General features: G+C 37.0%; 1 protein-coding gene across 1 annotated transcript in view; it reads right to left on the bottom strand.

Moving 5' to 3' along the window:
- Positions 1-16911, bottom strand: part of LOC100966105 (cysteine-rich secretory protein 3-like) — a 30482-nt gene extending 13571 nt beyond the window's left edge. The window contains exons 1-7 of the mRNA XM_012813502.2: positions 16877-16911; positions 8920-8993; positions 5873-5989; positions 4953-5040; positions 3138-3283; positions 2627-2721; positions 313-401 (exon numbers count right to left, since the gene is read on the bottom strand). Of these exons, the coding sequence (XP_012668956.1) occupies positions 313-401; positions 2627-2721; positions 3138-3283; positions 4953-5040; positions 5873-5989; positions 8920-8991 (607 nt within the window). The 5' untranslated portion in view covers positions 8992-8993; positions 16877-16911. The remainder of the gene's footprint in view (positions 1-312; positions 402-2626; positions 2722-3137; positions 3284-4952; positions 5041-5872; positions 5990-8919; positions 8994-16876) is intronic.
- Between the last annotated feature and the right edge of the window lie 407 nt (positions 16912-17318).

Below are 17318 nucleotides of genomic sequence, written 5' to 3'. Positions count from 1 at the left end.
ACTTTGGTGAAAGGAAACTTTATGTTTAATTACAATGAGATACTGCCACAGACATGTTTTCATATATGCCAATATGTAACACTGATGGTAGATGTTTCTTTAGGTTAAATATAGTAATGGGTAAAATAATACAGAGATACTGAACAGTGTAAAATTTTTACTTAAAAATACCCTGCTAAGTAATTTTTGGGGGTGTGTGTGTTTTACATGAAGACATTGCTTAAGTAGGTTATAGTCAGAAGGTTTCCTAAATCTTAAAAAGAAATGTCAGGTCATTGTGTTACACTAGCAAGTTAATCACTCCAAACTTACTGCATAGACCGTTGTCACAGTGTCCAGGGCAACTGGCACAAGGTTGTCCTTTATCGTAAGGTTTATATAGTCTCGAGCGAAAATTTCCACTGAAATTTGAAATACAAAATGTCAAATACTTTTCATTTTTCTGTTTAACTTATCCTGGGGGTTAGCATGAGTCTCCACATATACATGGGTATTTATTAAGTCTTTTTTACTATGACAAGTAAAAAATCTAATCAATGTATTCAGATAACAATGAATACAGAATAATTCACACATTTACCCACTTTTTGACCATAATCTTAGAATCTGAGCAACTGAAACAGGATAACTAAAGTCTAAAGTTTTAGAGTCTATTCCAATGTGGCGACACTCTCTTCTCTCAATCGACTTGGTCAAATTCCTAAGACAGTGCACTGCAAGGTGCTGGCTAGGGATAAAATGTATCTCCTAGACAGTAGAATTTTCTGGAGCACAGGAGGTTGCAAGATGAAAAATAGTACTTAATGTTAAATGTAATTTTATAATTGAAATTAAAATATACCATAATTTCTATAAGATGAACTAGACTATAACATGGGTAAGTAAAGCTTCAGCATAAATTTTGCTTTTTAGATGGAGTCGTGATTTTCATGCAGTTTTTGGTGTGTGTTTCTGAAAGGAGGTTGTACTTTGGAAAGTTGGGGGTGTCTGGAGGTGGTGGATGTGATTTTTTTGTTTCCCCAAAAATGAGAATGCTTAAAAAAAAAAAAAGTGTTTCATGAACTCCAATCTCCCGGGTGCGCTGGTCTTACAATGACTAGCTATACCTCACTGAGGATCACTATCCTGTTAGTCATTGTCATCTGAAAATACACGGGAGTCCGACTCTTGATCCCCCAAGTTGGTCAAGGATCCAAGGCAATGCAGATGAGTATCTGTGGCCCCACACAGAATTTCTCCACTTGGAGAAATCGTGAAACAGATATGAAAGTGTCCTGAAGTTCTTTCTGGCCTGCTTGCTATTATTCTTCATTGCCACTGTCACGTCAGCCTCTGCCACTGCCTAGCTCAGATGCCCTTCTGTCACGGCCAGGTGCTTGGATGCCGTCTCCCAGGGCCTTTCATGTTTCTCTACTCAACACCAATAGGTCCTTGCTGAAAAATGACTTTAAAGGTCAGACCTCACACACTGGAATGCGTCTCACCTGGGTTAGCTACAGCCTCACGATAAATCATGCAGGAGGCTTAGTGTGGAAGGACCCTTCTGCCTCTAGGAGTGGATAAATTCAAATATTAAAAATAAAAGTAAATTAAAGCTACCGTATATTTTAGAAATATCTTCAGTTTACCCGCGGGCTGTGTGTCTGTCTGTGTATGTGAAAAGCTCAAAGTGACTGCTTGAGGAAAGGGTGTATTTCCTGCAGGAAAACCAGGATCACTGAGAAATCAAGATCTTAACAATGGTTCCTTCACAGTATTTTCCATGAGAAATTCTGAGAAGCAAAGACTGAAGATATGTTTTCCTTGCTATTTGAAATATAGTAAGGATCTCTTGAAAAGTCTTTGAGGTCCAAGATTTAATAATTTCTTAAAGGTATGATATGGGTTTTTTATTTGTTTGTTTTCTTTGAGACAAGGTCTCATGCTGTGTCCTGGGTAGGGTGCTGTGGTGTCACAGCTCACAGCAACTTCAAACTCTTGGGCTCAAGTCATCCTTTGGCCTCAGCCTCCCGAGTAGCTAGGACAGTGCTCACCACAACCCCCAGCTAGTTTTTCTATTTTTAGTAGAAATGTTCTGGGTAGTCAACAACTCCTGAGCTTAATCAGTCCACCTGCCTCAGCCTCCCGGAGTGCTAGGATTACAGCTGTGAGTCACCACATCCAGCTGTAATGTGGCATTTTTTGATGAGTAGGCGTAAGAACATTTGAGCAGAAACATCAGGGATCACAAATATCTGTCATTTCCCATTGGTTATCCACTTTCTCCTCTGGCCTAACTGTGAAGCTTTCACTTTCCAGTATGTGATCCAAGCAAATCTAGAGAACGACAGACCCCACATACTCTTGAAGTAGCCAGAGCCTTTCCCTAAACTTAGGGAAGGCCAGTGAGAGAGACACAACTCACATTAGGCCTGAGGAAGGAGCGCTTCCTACCCAACAGGACTTGGAACTGAATCTGAAAAGTTGATCTTTCTTAGAAGCTGGCAGAAGGTGTCTGAACTTCAGAAACCTTTCTAAACATTATCTGTCTCTGCTTTACTGAAATATGCTTTTTAGCCTGCTGTTGTATGATAATTTAAAAACACTAGGTTGGCATAGTGGCTAATAAATGGAAGTGTATACTTACGCAGGACAATATTGGCAAACATAGTAGTGTTTTAGAGCTTGATTGGGACAGTAGGCGTATCCACATCCAGCGAGGTAAGAAGAGTACCAGACAACCTGTAAACCGGAAATGAGACTCAGAGTGCAGTGGAGAAAAAGGAAATACCAAAAAACAGACAGCAGGAAATGAAAACTGAAAAGAATGTGAATGATATACTTTATTTTCATCTGCCTTATCAATAGATTAAGTTATTGAGTCTAACTAAAATTGTAAAATATTATACTTCCACACTCATTCACTATGTTATCTATTAATATTTAGCCTGTTACGGAATGTATTTTCCTTCCAAGATCCTCCAGGCTACTGGAAAATGGCAACATATGGGTGAAATACCCACCAAATAGTAGGTTATTCTATATTCACTTGAATTCTTTCCCCAGAGTCATCATTGCTATCAGTCAGAAGTCGGAGGATTTTTTTTTTTAGTTTAAAGAGCACTTATGGAAGCGGGCTTTTCATTCCCTCCCTTTACCTGAGTATAATGCCCAACCACCGCAGAGGGTGTCTTCGGCCCTACTTCAAAGATAAAGTCACGTTCCTCATTGTACCACTCTTGGATTGCTCGGGACCACGGAGTGGGAACACTTGACATAAAGAGATTCTCACCACACTTTAGATCTAAGAAGAAACAGATCACTCATGAAGAAAGCCATAATGCATGCAATGGCAAAATGTGATAGCACACCCACGCAGACGGTGCTCAAAGTTGCTGAGTTTTCATTTATTTATAAGGATGGCGCCTCAGATCCTTACAGGGATAAGATGAATGGAGACCAGATGTATCCAGCACAACGGGGCTGGCCTCTTCACATTGTACCCCATGATTACATTAATGTACACAGCTATGATTTAATTAAAAAAAAAACTTAGTGGCCAGAGAAGTCTTCTCCCTTAGCTCTCCACATGTGTACACCTCATGGACTCTCCGCCTTGTGTGGTGAGCTGGCTGAAGGGAGAGATCAACACTGTAATTTCTCTCTTGTTCTAGACTGTATTCACTAGAGATTTTCACATGTAGGAATCTGAATATATGTTTAGGATTATTATTTTGTGTGATCTTTTAAAAACTTCTTATGCTTCAATCTTTAAGAGCAAAGAGCCCTGAACATGAAGCAAAAGATTACCACAAAGAACAATATTTTCCAAATTTATGGGTCTCCTCCAAATCAGCAAATCAGAATAGCTTAGGCCAAACAACTCCACAAAGAATTAGTGGGAAAAAATGCCTTGTGGCCTGGAAACATTTCAGAAAATTTTTTCAGGCCCTGACATTAATATTTACATTTAGATCCCTAGAAATGCAATGATCACAGAGCATAAACTACTCCAGAGAGCATAAACTACTGACAGCTCGTTTCTGTGGGGGGGAAAGAAGCTAACATTTTAATATTAGATTATCTTTAAGATTATTTATTTCAATCTTTTGCTAAATATAGTAACTTCCTTTCATAATTTTCGTATAAATATTGTGTCAAAAATATAAAACAATGGCGGGCATATCTTCCAAACAGGCCGTTTATTTACTACTTTCAAACTGGGTTTGTTTTTACCTATGTTATTTTTTATACTTTAATACTTTAGTAGTTACTCTATCTGATATTTTATCTTGATAAAATATTTTGTGCTGGTGATTCTTAAAGTTAGAGATAATGTTTTGGAGTCTAATGCAGTATGCATTCTAGGTAGCCAGAACATATAAAAGTCTTATTTTGTGGTCAGGAAAAATTAAAAAGTAAATAGTGAAAGCAAGTGCTAATGTGAAATATGTTTAAGTAAAATTCAGAAACAGTTTTAGGACATTGAACATAATTTATAACAACAACAGTGATTGTTTTCAAAATACAAAGAGTATCACAAAGAATACTGGTTTAGGAGTTAGAAATCCTAATTTCAAGTTTCCTATATATGTCCTTACTTGACAATTATTTTTTTTCTATACAGTTGGTTTTCTAATCTGTGTCAGTACCATGTGCTAACCCATTGCGCCACTGGATGGTTTTCTCATCTTTAAAACAGGGAAATAGATGTTTCAAAACCTGCTTTATCCATGAGCTGGCTATTAGATAAACACGTGACATGAGGTGAGACAATTTTTGTAAAATATGAAACAGTACGAGGTGGTATTTCTGAATTTCCCTTCTTATAGAGACATTTCAACTTTAAAAATGGCAGCGTTAGAAGCAGCATTAGTTTACAAAGTTTTCTTAATGCAACGTCATAAAATCATCCCTTATTAGTTTTTCTATTCCTTTATTCAACAAATATTTTCTGATTTACATACGCTTGCTGGTTTTTCGAAACTCTGAGTTGCTGTGTTTGTGAGTGCACTGGTTTGCCCACTTTTGGGCATTGACTGCGGCCTCACTACTCCATTCCTAAAACAAAGAGAGAGAAAAATATGTCCACTGCACAACTCAGACCTCAAAGGAGGATTAGCTTTATAATCACAAAAATAGGTTGATTTAATCATCATGAAATTTCTGTAGAGGCACCTTCTGATTTTCAAATACATATATGTATATATAAATATATAAAAAATATGTAAAAATATATTTATGTACACATATATATATTTGGTGTGTGTTTTTCTGCCCTATGTGGAAATCTAGATAGTATGCCTACTCTAATTGAAAAATCTTAGTTTGTGGTCAGATTATTTATGAGAGCACAGTAGCAAACTAAGAGATTTTTAATAATGGGCCTACTCTGAATACTGATAAACGTGGGGATATCGAGATTCTTTTTTCCAACAGTAACTAGCTGGCCTACTTCATATCTGATTCCTTTATTCCCCCTCCCTGAATACATTTGGGATACATGCGGCCTTTCATACTAGACACAGAAAAGCGGACTATTATTTACCTTAAATGGCATTGATTATAAAGGGAAAAGGTATTGCTGATTCTAGATTAGGAGAGAGAAGTTAGTGAGCAGAAAAACATAATGGCTTTTTGCTACGTGTACGATGATTTGATTTTAATTCTGCCTACGTGACTTACGTAGCCTTATAAACTTGACAACTTAGTTAACCACTGCAAAGAGAAATGAAGCAATTGTGGCCTGTCTGCTCATAACACAGCGCCAACAAAATAACAAAACAGAGGCCGAGTTTTGCGGAGCACGATGTCCTTAAGAGATACCAGCGGGCCGCTGCCCGCCTTTTCCACGGCTGGTTCACACCCCTTTCTTTACACGGCTGCCACTTACCATCTTTAGCATGTTGCTGGCAGGTGGAGAGACTGATCTCCTGAATTTATTGTGTATATTTATAATCTCGCTTTGTACTTGGATATGGTTGGTTAACAAAGTAGTAGACTTTGAATCCTGAAGGAAAATAAAAGTTATAATTTATATTTTAACATTTTTAAAATTGCAAATACAACAAATAAGATAGCTGGAGGGAATAATAATCATTTAAAAAGTGTTCAGTTCAAGCCAATATTCGTTGGTAAGTATTGCCAATGAATCTGAGCTGATGCTAGGACTTTTTAGTATAAAAATAGTAGGCTGAGGTTTTTGAATGGCTTTGTCATTCATAGCTTGACAAACTGAAAATGTATCTGAGGCCACAAATGTCAAGAGACGTCTTAATGTGATTTTTCTAGAAACATGAGCAGTAACATAATGATAAAGATAAACGAGAGAAACCATTAAGTCCTGTGCACTTGGTCGGCAGCAGGGGAGTGGTGATGGCAGGGCATGGGACGCACCCAAAGTTTGAGAGAGAACTACCCCTGACCTGTTGTCTAGTATTTATAGGAAGAGGACTTCCTATAAGTATTTATAGGACTCAGCTGAGGCTGAGTCCAAGTACATGTATAGCATTCAGTAAATACTCTATCAGTAAAACTATTTTATGTAGCAAATTTTACATCATCACTCAAAAGATAGTTTTTACCACACACACAAAAACTCCCATGTAATTTAGGGAAGTGAAATCATTCAGTTAATGAACTACTGCTAACTGTATTTTTTATTAACTGAAATGCAACTTATCACAGTATTAAAGCATGTGGTCATATTTTCAGTTTATATTTTTGTGTGTGTAGATCCTGGAGAGTGGAGTGGGCTGTGTGAATCATTGGCGCAAGAGATAACAACAGTTTGCTTATTTGAATTTATACAAGAGCATGATGTATAATACAAATGAGTAAGATTCTGAAGTCTAAAGGGCAGGGCCCCTTATAGATTGTTATCTGACACCTGGGGGTAAGTTATTCTTCCTCCTCCCACGCTGAGGTCCCCCAGGCTCTCCAAGTCCTGCCAACAGAGATCAGTCACACCACATTTTATTGTCATTATCCACTTCCATCTATTTCCTCCTTCTGCTTTTACATCTGTTCCTAAGGACAAAAACCATTAGTGAGTGCGATCATACCAATAGATCTGGCACAGCGACGGAGTCCTAAATTAGACAGAATGCACATGCTAATTATCAGTACAGCCCCATTTTGTGTAACATCAAAGTATAACTTCTTGTTATTGACTTCAAAAAATCAGCTTAGTTTTATTCCAAAAGTCATGAAAACTGATTCAAGAAAAAAAAAGAAGAAATTATTTCCTGCTTTTAGCTCATCTTGCTGAAGAAGAAATGCATCATTTTCATAAATGAGTATCAGTGGTGCTTTTATTAGGTGACAAGAAATATAAAAAGTATTGCCATCAGAATGGATAAAATATGGTATCTCTCTGGCCTTAAAGCAGCGGTTCTCAACCTTCCTAATGCAATGGCCCTTTAATACAGTTCCTGTGGGTCGCAACCTACAGATTGAGCACCGCTGCCTTAAAGAGTTTATATTGGACAAGTGATATGACATAAATAAGTACTCACATTGCAGTTATCACATGATAACAACCTGATAGGAAGGATCTATAAGGTTAAGAGGTAGGAGGGATCAATTCTTGTTTGAGATCAGGGAAGGCTTCACCAAAGATAAGTCTGGATCTCTCAGGCACCTCACTTTTTAATAATTTTATAAATGAAGATAAAGAAACAAACCAGAGAGGTAATAGGGGATTGAAAGTGTTTTAAAATGCAATTTTTTCTAGGAAAGAAATAGAAAGACTACTTGAATGAAGCCCTAGGTGATGAATAAATTGTCTCCATGTGGATAATTTGATTATGGTAACACAATTATCATATTTCTAAATGCCGAATGAGACCTGAACCAAGTGTCAGAGATCTCCAGTCTAAGGAGTCCTTGCTAGTCTGATGTTCCAGGAGTTACAGGAAGGCACGCGATCTAATGGCAAAGACCAGGAGACAACACTGTGTATGATCACGACACGCCATCCTTTGAATACAATGATTGACCCTGTTTCTGAGATTATCAGAGCAAAGTAGCATATTAGAAATAATTAAAGCATTTGTCTCCTTCATATACTTATTATAAGAGAAAAACCTTGATGCCTTTGGGAATTGTTTTTTTAATTTAAAAACAAGCCTAGTATTCTCACACAGCAACTATAAAAAAGTAAATGTGGTGAGTTATGTAAAGACATTGGGCCACTTAAGATTATATAAAAATATAATTAGTTTTCTGTGAGGGAACACTGAAATAAGTGAAAGAAAATAAAATCAGAAAAGGGATAGGGAAAGGAGTCGTTTCATTAGCTTTTAATCACATAGACCTGTGTTGTCCCATAGAAATACAATTCAAATGTCATATACAATTTAAAGATTTTGGTGGCCACTGTAAAAAAGAAAAAATAATAGATAAAATAATGATTAATAATTTTTTTATTTAACTAGTATATACAAAATACAGTAGACCTTCTATAGTTGACCACCTCCTTAAATTGACCTAATCTTCATAGACCCAACATGCACCACATGTACATGTCAGTACAGTAGGCCTGGTTTCCTATGTTGACCACTTCTGTATGCTGGTCAGTTTATTACAGTTCCTTGAGTGTTCAACTTACTTAACGTTATCAATATTAAGCACATTATGGATATTGTACCTTCTTCTTTGCACTAAGTCTTTAATGTATGCCTTATATTTTAAATTTAAGCCCAACTTGATTAAGATAGGCCATATTTCTAATGTTCAATATTCTCATGTGGCTAGGGGCTCCTGACTTGGTAATTACAGCTTTGAAGATAATTATGGTAACTATGCTGCATTACCAGTCAGTATTCTGTGATGTGCTAGACCACGCTAGCCCTCTCACTTTTGGAGATTGGTCTAGTAGCTTGCAATCTCTCATGGTTGCCTGAGTTTTTCTGAAAAAATTCTCAATCTTAACCATACCTCATATCCATTTGCAGGAGAGGAGGGAAGCAGCCCCACAGTCAGGAATAGCAACACTGGGAATAACGTCATTGCTGGAAAAACAAAACAAATGGAACAAAGACCTAAATGAACTTCTGAGTGACATGTGGTAGAGGTGGGGGGTAGGGAGAGTAATGATCTCCTCTCTGTTGTCCCAAATTCATTAGCTATGCAACAAGATAAGACTTGTCACGTATGGCCTGAAGAATGACAGTGGACCCAGCTGCAGAAGTGTGCCTGTGATGAGAACAAGCTGAAGTACTTGACTGAAGCTGTGACGCTCAGCTGTGAGTGTTAAGGGCATACTACCCCTGTTGGCCCTGGTCCCACAGTCTTACCGCATAGCTCCTCTCTTCAGGCTCTAGGATGGCTTCTTTCACATCGTCCACCCAGGAAGAGTAATAGCTTCCAACGACTGCAATTACTGCAGTGCTATTGCATTAACTCTTGCTGGTTTCCTTAAATCCTACCCACACTTTATTCGCATTTCTTGAAATTACAACTTAGTATTTCTTTTCTGTCAAGTCTCCACCTTCTACACTTGTCATTCTCAGAACCCTGGGTACATCCTCTAAGAAGGATACACTTTCACACACCTAAACCACTCTCTTCAACTTGGCCCATGAAGCCATTGTTTTAACTAATTCCCCCTCAAACCTTATATTTAACACTATGCCTCAAACCAGAAAAAGAATTCTTCTTCTGGATATTAAAACAATAGATAAGAATTTGATTTCTCACTTTTAAGAGATTACTATCCCTAGTTGTATTACTATCCTTAATATGTTCACACGCTTTGCCTCACTAATTCAATTTGTTGTAATCCTAATAGTAAACTATTTTGGAAAACCTTTAGGCATAACCTTGTCTACTGATTATTATTACTTATAAGGGTGGAAACATAAATTAATTGTATATCCAACAATGGAGACATAAAATATCTAAATAAATTAGCATGTATGCTCTTATTGTAGTATTTTATATATAAAAGCCACTATACATTTATGGTGGTTTTGTAACCTAAGGAAAATGCTTATGCTTCAAAATTAAGTTATAAAAAAAGAATAGCAAATAGTACATGGTAGATTCTAAGCCTTTTGTTATGGACTGAATGTTTGTGCTCCCCCAACCCTTGAGACCAAATTCTTATACTGATGCCCTAACTCCTAGTGTGCCTGTATTTGGAGTTAGAGTCTCTAAAGAAGTAATTAAGGGTCAGTGAGCTTATAAGGGTGGGACCTTCACCCAATAAGATTAGTGTCCCTATAACCTTAAAAGAGACACCACAGTACATTCTATTTCTGTCCACCCTACCCTGACACAAAGAAGCCATGTGAGGACATAAAGAGGTCCTCTGCAAACCACCCCTGCTGGCCCCTTAATCTCAGAATTCTAGCTTTCAGAATTGTGAGTAAATAAATTTTTGATGTTTCAGCCACCCAGTCTGTAATATTTTGTTGTATAGCTCAAATAAACAAATGCACATTCTCATAGCTTAGGGTCAGGTTATTTTTGAGTAAGTTCAAAGGTCTATAATACATAGTAATTTGAAATTCTCTGGAACTGCAGATTGCATTCCTGTAGTATGTTCAGGCAAGGCAGTGAAGGAGTGATTTCTGACTATTACCCAGCATCCATATCTCAGCGTTGCCATGTCTTTTCTCACTGATGTATGACCAACTCTATGAAATAGGTATTTGGGGCCAGTTTTAAGTTAAGTGCTAGAGGGGACATTTTATTACCTGGTGGTATTGATGACCTTGGGATCATCAATGACCCTTGGGATTGATGACCTTCCTTGATCTAGGAATTCTTACACTGTAAATCTCCTAAAGGACAGACGCAGAAACTGGACCTTAACTTCTCCTCCTACAAAACACGTGACCAGACACACAGAGAGCAAGGAACAAATGAAACTAAACAGAAATACAAAAGAATGAGCTTCTCTTCATTTGGTAAGATATTTCCTTCTCTGCAATTTCTATAATGAGTCTACATTATTGCAATCATAGTAATTCATAAAGGGAAGGACCTTTATTAAAAAGAGATTAATAATTCTTGGTAAAATGCTTCTGACTTCACTACATTTATTACTTCAGTTACTTTTTTGCAACTCAGTGAATCTTGTAGCTTAGGCCTTATGTTTTTTCAAGGTCAGAGAAAGATTGGAAGCCCAAAGCTATTTAAAGACCTCCTGATACTGGATGGCAAACATCTGCTAGATTACTGAACACATATTTGGGAAAATTAGGAAAAATAGGTACAATATTAACAATTAAGTCCATTCTTTCCTTTGTCCTTTAAACATAAAATATGTCCTAAGACTTGGAGAGCTCAGATAATATATTCTTAGGCTACCCAGTTTAAGTTAAAAACATGGAGAAAGTTAAAAGTTGAGTTAAAAACATATTCTATTATGATGACTTTTACTGATTATGCAATAATTTTGAAATAATGGGAAACTTTGTGGCTGCAGGGCATTTCAATGAAGTAGTCTTGTCTATTTAGTGACTAGAATGAGAAGAGGAGAAATTAGAATCAGAATTTATGGACTATTCCTATAACAAATAAAAACTATACAGATGTTTCTATGATTGTTAGAAATGTAAGGTTTTCTATAGATGAAGATTTCACTCAGCAGTATGAACATTCTGACTCTGTTTATACTGTAGTTTTAGAGGGGAACAGAGGAAGAGGCAGGACATGAGGATGAAAATTTTGAAAGGAATACTAAAAGGAAAAACATGGAGAAAAATGAACTTATTAAGAGTAAAGCAGATTCACAAATTTAATGTGATAAGGAGGCCATTTTGTGTGTGTTTTAGAGTTACCTGGCCCCATAGAGAGCAAAATTAAGCTTTTTCCCATGGCAGGATCATCAAGAAAGCACACTCTAAGTGTTAAGATGTCCTAACTCTATTCAGGACAGTCTTATTTACACCTTCATATCCTTCTATTCTATTATGCCCTCTGATCATGTTAATCCTCAAATCTGGATTATAGAACATCTTTCAAGAGCATTTCCAAGTCACCCTCCCCAAAGAAACTCACAAGATAACAAACACTGACTTTGTTCCTGGATAGGATCATTTAACATTCACACAACCAATTTTTGATCACACGGTATCAATTTTCAGATTGATGTGTAGTATCTTATTTCTCTCATTGTTTATGTGCATCTGGCCTTTTTGCATAACTACATTTTGAGTTTGAGAAGATTAGACTACCCTCTTCACAATCCTTTAAAAGCCTTCTGACAAAGGATTATTCATTCTGTGCTCGCTCAGTGGTTGAACTGCAGAGACTTTCCAAATCTCCAGATAGCCCACTTGTAGCCTTCTCCCTTGCACATGTACGTAAATGTGGCAATGGCCTCTAGTCATCCTCATGGGGAATTTGAAAGCAAAGTACAAGAACAGATTCCTATTTTCTTTGCAAGTCAATTAGGTAGCATTCACTCCTTTAACAGACATTGAGGAAGATTTCCTCCTCATGCACACGATCTCTGGTATTGTGCATTAGACATTGCTGAATGTGATGAACTGAACCAAGCATGATTCTTGCTGTCAGAGTCTTAGTATATCTGTCGGAGAGCCCATCATTCCAGTAAGAGAGTGACCTGGTTGAATTTTCTCATGTATGCAAATGTGAAGGGTGAAAATTTATTTTCTTTTACACTGACCCTTTCCAGTGCTTTCTGGAGAGAGATGGAGAAGAATCTAGCACACCTCAGGGCTCATGAAGTAAAAACTTTAAATAACCCACATCACAAAGTGCCAAAGCTGCAGATTCTGAAGAGGATGTTGAGAGAAGGGAACACTTTTATAGTGGTGATGGGACTACATAGTAATACAGCCTCTTTGGAAAGAAGTATGGAGAATCCTTAAATAATTCAAATTAGACCTCCTGTTTGCCTGCAATCCTATTACTAGGTATCTACCCAGAAGTAAAAATATCATTTTATCATACGGACATTTGCACTACACTGTTTACCGTAGGCCATTTACAGTTGCCAAAATGTGGAAACAACCTAAATGTCCACCAGGAATGGATTGACAAGCTGTGGCATATGCATACCATGGAATACTATTCAGCCAGTAAAAAGATGGAGGCTTGAGGTAGTGCCTGTGGCTCAAAGGAGTAGGGTGCTGGACCCATATGCCAGAGGTGGTGGGTTCAAACTCAGCCCCAGCCAAAAACTGCAAAAAAAAAAATAGAGGCTTTACATCTTTTGTATTAACCTGGATGGAGTTGGAACACATTCTTCTTAGTAAAGCATCATAAGAATAGAGAAGAAAAATCCAATGTACTCAATTCTAATACGAAGCCAGTAGACAATCTAATGCACATCCACATAAGAGTGAAACTCTCATCAATTCAAGGTGGGGGAGGGGGACTGAGAGAACAGGGAAAGGGGAAGAGAGAGGGGGATGGAGGTTTTCCCTCTTAATGGACATAATGTTAGCATTTATGGCACACTTCTTGGAGGCAGGACACAATTATAAGAGGGACTTTATCTAACAAATGCAAACATTATAACCTAATTCTTTGTAACCTCAATTAACCTGAAACAATAAAAAAAAGAAGGAAAGAAAAGAAAAAGCTCAATTCATCCTCTCAAATATAATAAAAACATCTAAAGTTAGAAAAGAAAAAATATCATTCTATCATAAGGACATAAGCACTAGATTTTTTATCACAGTTTGATTTACAATTGCCTATTGTGAACTTAAATGCCTATGAACTCAGGAACGGATTAACATACTGTGGTGTACGTATACCATGGAATACTATACAGCCATAAAAATGTTGGAAACTACCTTTGTATGAACCTAGATGGAGCTGAAATGCATTCTTCTTAGTAAGTATCATGAGAACAGAAAAGCAAGCGTCCAATGTACTCAATACAATATGAAGCCAGTAGATCTAATACATGCCCACGTAAGAGAAAAATTCAATTCATTTCAAGTTGGGAGGAGGGGGAATGAGGGAGAGGAGAGGAGGGAGGAGGGAGGGAGATTGGTGCTCCCACTTACTGGGCACAATGTGAGGGTATATGGCACACTCTTGGGTTTGGGTCACAATGACCAAAGGGACTCTACTTAACACATGATAACATTGCACCCTAGTTGTTTGTGCCCTTATATTAACCTGAAATTAAAAAAATAAATAAATAGCTTAAATAAAAACTTCAAATGAGGTAAATGTGAAAAAGAGACATCAGCTAAAAGACCAAAGCATTTGTCCCCACCATGCCCCTCTTCCACAGGGGCAGCTTTATTTTTATTTATTTATTTATTTATTTTGAGACAGAGCCTCAAGCTGTCCCCCTGGGTAGAGTGCTGTGTCATCACAGCTCACAGGAACCTCCAACTCCTGGGCTCAAGTGAGTCTCCTGCCTCAGCCTCCAGGCACCCGCCACAATGCCTGGCTACTTTTTGGTTGCAGCCATCATTGTTGTTTGGCAGGCCTGGGCTGGATTCGAACCCACCACCTTAGGTGTATGTGGCTGGTGCTTTAGCCACTTGAGCCACAGGTGCCGAGCCAGGGACAGCTTTAAATAGCAGGTGCAAGTGGCATCTGATTTCTTTGAAGTCCCATTTGGTAATGTCACACAGAAGGCATTAGAAAGAATTAAGAAAAATAACTTCCTCTTCCTGTGATTGCCTGCATGCAGACAATTTCCAAATGTGTGCAGCTATACATTTCCTCTGCCATTTCTTAAGAACAAACTTTTAGGTTTCTTTTAATTCATTTCTCTGAGTTACGGTGCTCTCTGTGCAGATCACTGAGCTCCCCCTTTAACATGGTTTTCTGTAATACCTTCTGAGTTTTTCCTTTTGCGAAGAGATTAGTAATTTCGCCTAGATGTGGTTAGAGACAAGCCAAATCCATGGATTTCAAGGATTTACAATTTCAAGTGTTGGTGGTTTCCTGAGGCATAAATGCATAGGGCACAGACAAATTTGTTCCCTCTTCACACAGGTGTGAGATAGGACTACCACTAGGTTGAAAGCACTCACTTGAAAAAGAAATAAAATATTTTCTCAAATGACATGTCCCTGCAAATTAACTGATGAAAACATATATGTATGAAAATTATACAGACATAATTAACCATAATAGTCCACTTTGTGGAAATAAAGATTTGAAAACTATAAAAACTTGCTTAGCTGCTAATAGGAAAATTCATAAAATGGTTCATTTAAAAAGCAGGCTTTTTGGCTTTTATTTCAATCAGAGTATCAAAATAGACAGGCTTCTTGTTGTTGCCCCCAAACTCTGAAAGAGTTACAGAAGCTAAAGAAGAACAGGGATTCCAAGAGAGTACCAAAAATAAAGAAGAATAAATCTGAGGAGAATAAATTCTCACATGACATCTAGAGTGTGTGTGTGGGGGGTGTGTGTGCTTGTTTGCATACATGCAAATGTGTGTATGTGAGTGATTGTGTGTATGTATGACCAACATGAAATAGAAATGCTGTGTCCAGGGACAGTGGCTGGCCTAGGGTGTAGTACAAGCATTGCCTTTTAGTTCCTTCTCTTGCCTGAAGACAATCATTGATTCCTCTTTATTGCAAAATTCTGCAGCAAGAGACAGAATTGTTCTTGTGTCCTATGTCAGCAAGATAGCATCAGGGAAACGTTAAAAACCGTCCAATGTGCAGACCAACACTCTGTAAGGCTACGGTCACACCTATACTCCTTTGCGCCACTAAGGCGTGTAATTATAAACCTACGTGACTACTTCTTACCAGTGCTGGTTCTTCCTGAGGTGTAACCTGAGGAATGGCAGTGAATGGAAATGATCCCAGGGTTGATTCTTATAACAGATAGGAATAATAGTTAACAACAGACAGGCCCAATTCATAGGTGAAATGCCAGAATCCTAACAAAGCATTAACTGATCAGTTTCGAACACACAGTGAAAGTATTATGATCAAGTAAAGATATATCTGGACCGCAAGAAGGATTTGACATCCAGAAACACTGGTGAAATTTATCACATTAATAGACTAAAGAAATATCACATGTCAGAAAATGTTACTAAATTCAATCCCTAAATATAGCTTTTAAAAAAGAACAGAGAAAAATAGAGATCCTTAATGTGGTAGCAATCACATACTATGTATCTGTAGCAAATATAATGGTTACTACAGATACTCTAGGTACATTCCACTTAATACTGGGGACAAGAAAAGAGTGATTGCTATTATTGTTTAATACATTAAAGTATCGGACAGATCTTTAACAAAGCCTTAAGATAAGAAAAATATACAAGATAGATTTTACATTTAAATTACCTACATAAATATGGCTGCCTGAGTAGATTTAATTAGAAAACATAGACAACTCTTTTCTTTCTTATTTGAGTGCATTTCATGGAGTAAACTGCATTCTGTGCCGATGACCTTAATTAAATATTTTTTTGTCTCAAAGTCAGTGCTGTAGTTTTATTTTGACCAATTTAAAACTCTTAACAATGGCTTTCCATCTTTATTTTAATACTGTCTGTATCAATACCTAGTTATTTGTGTTATTACTGGTTACTGATATGGAAATTACTGATATGGAAGTATGCACACACATATTGCCATAGTTTTTTAATTTTTCTATTAAAGATAGTTGCAGCATAATTATTTACAAAGACCAATGACAGGTGAGGTAATTATATTAATTACTTCAGAATCAAAGGTGATAAATTCATTGAAATATCAAATAGGATGAAAATGCTTTAGAAACAATAAAGCTATCTGTATATTAGCTTTTTCACTTAAAAAGAGTATATTAATACAATCACTCTCACTGAAAGTTATCAATAGAGTTTTGCAAATCATAGGTAAATTTATTAAATATATCATTTTACTACTGACCAGGTATAAATACATTGACATAGTAAAACATTCACCTTGAAATAAAAATACCTATTACTTACCTGTAGTTCTCAGAGCAGGATGAAGTAAATGTCTTAATCTGTTGTAAGAAGGCAAGCGAGAGACGGAAGGTTAGAGCCCTATATATGAAGTATTCATTTCCTGTTTCGGCAAACTCTGGTTGTGCAAGTAAATCTAAGTCAACAAGGTCTGAACCAGGAGTCATCATGCCAATAGTGTCAAATTTCATTGCTAGCTGTCTAGCCACGCTATTGGCATTATTTTGTTATTCCTCACATGAATTTTAAGAATAAATGGCTGTATAAAATTTTGTTATTTTATATTTGTTCTTTGAGGCTCATATATGGGTATAATTTACCCATATTTTTGACAATCAATACTTTGAAACTTTTTAATCAAATTATTTTCATCAGAACTCATGAGAACTTTTAGAGTTTTTAAAATTAGTTTTGAGGGGGTAAAGCTAAGTTTATAATTCCTTGA

The sequence above is a fragment of the Otolemur garnettii genome, unplaced genomic scaffold (assembly GCF_000181295.1).
Source record: "Otolemur garnettii isolate 467f Iridium unplaced genomic scaffold, OtoGar3 scaffold00269, whole genome shotgun sequence".
Lineage (NCBI taxonomy): Eukaryota > Metazoa > Chordata > Mammalia > Primates > Galagidae > Otolemur > Otolemur garnettii.
The sequence above is the reverse complement of the archived record's forward strand: the minus strand, read 5'-3'. Positions and strand labels throughout refer to the sequence as shown.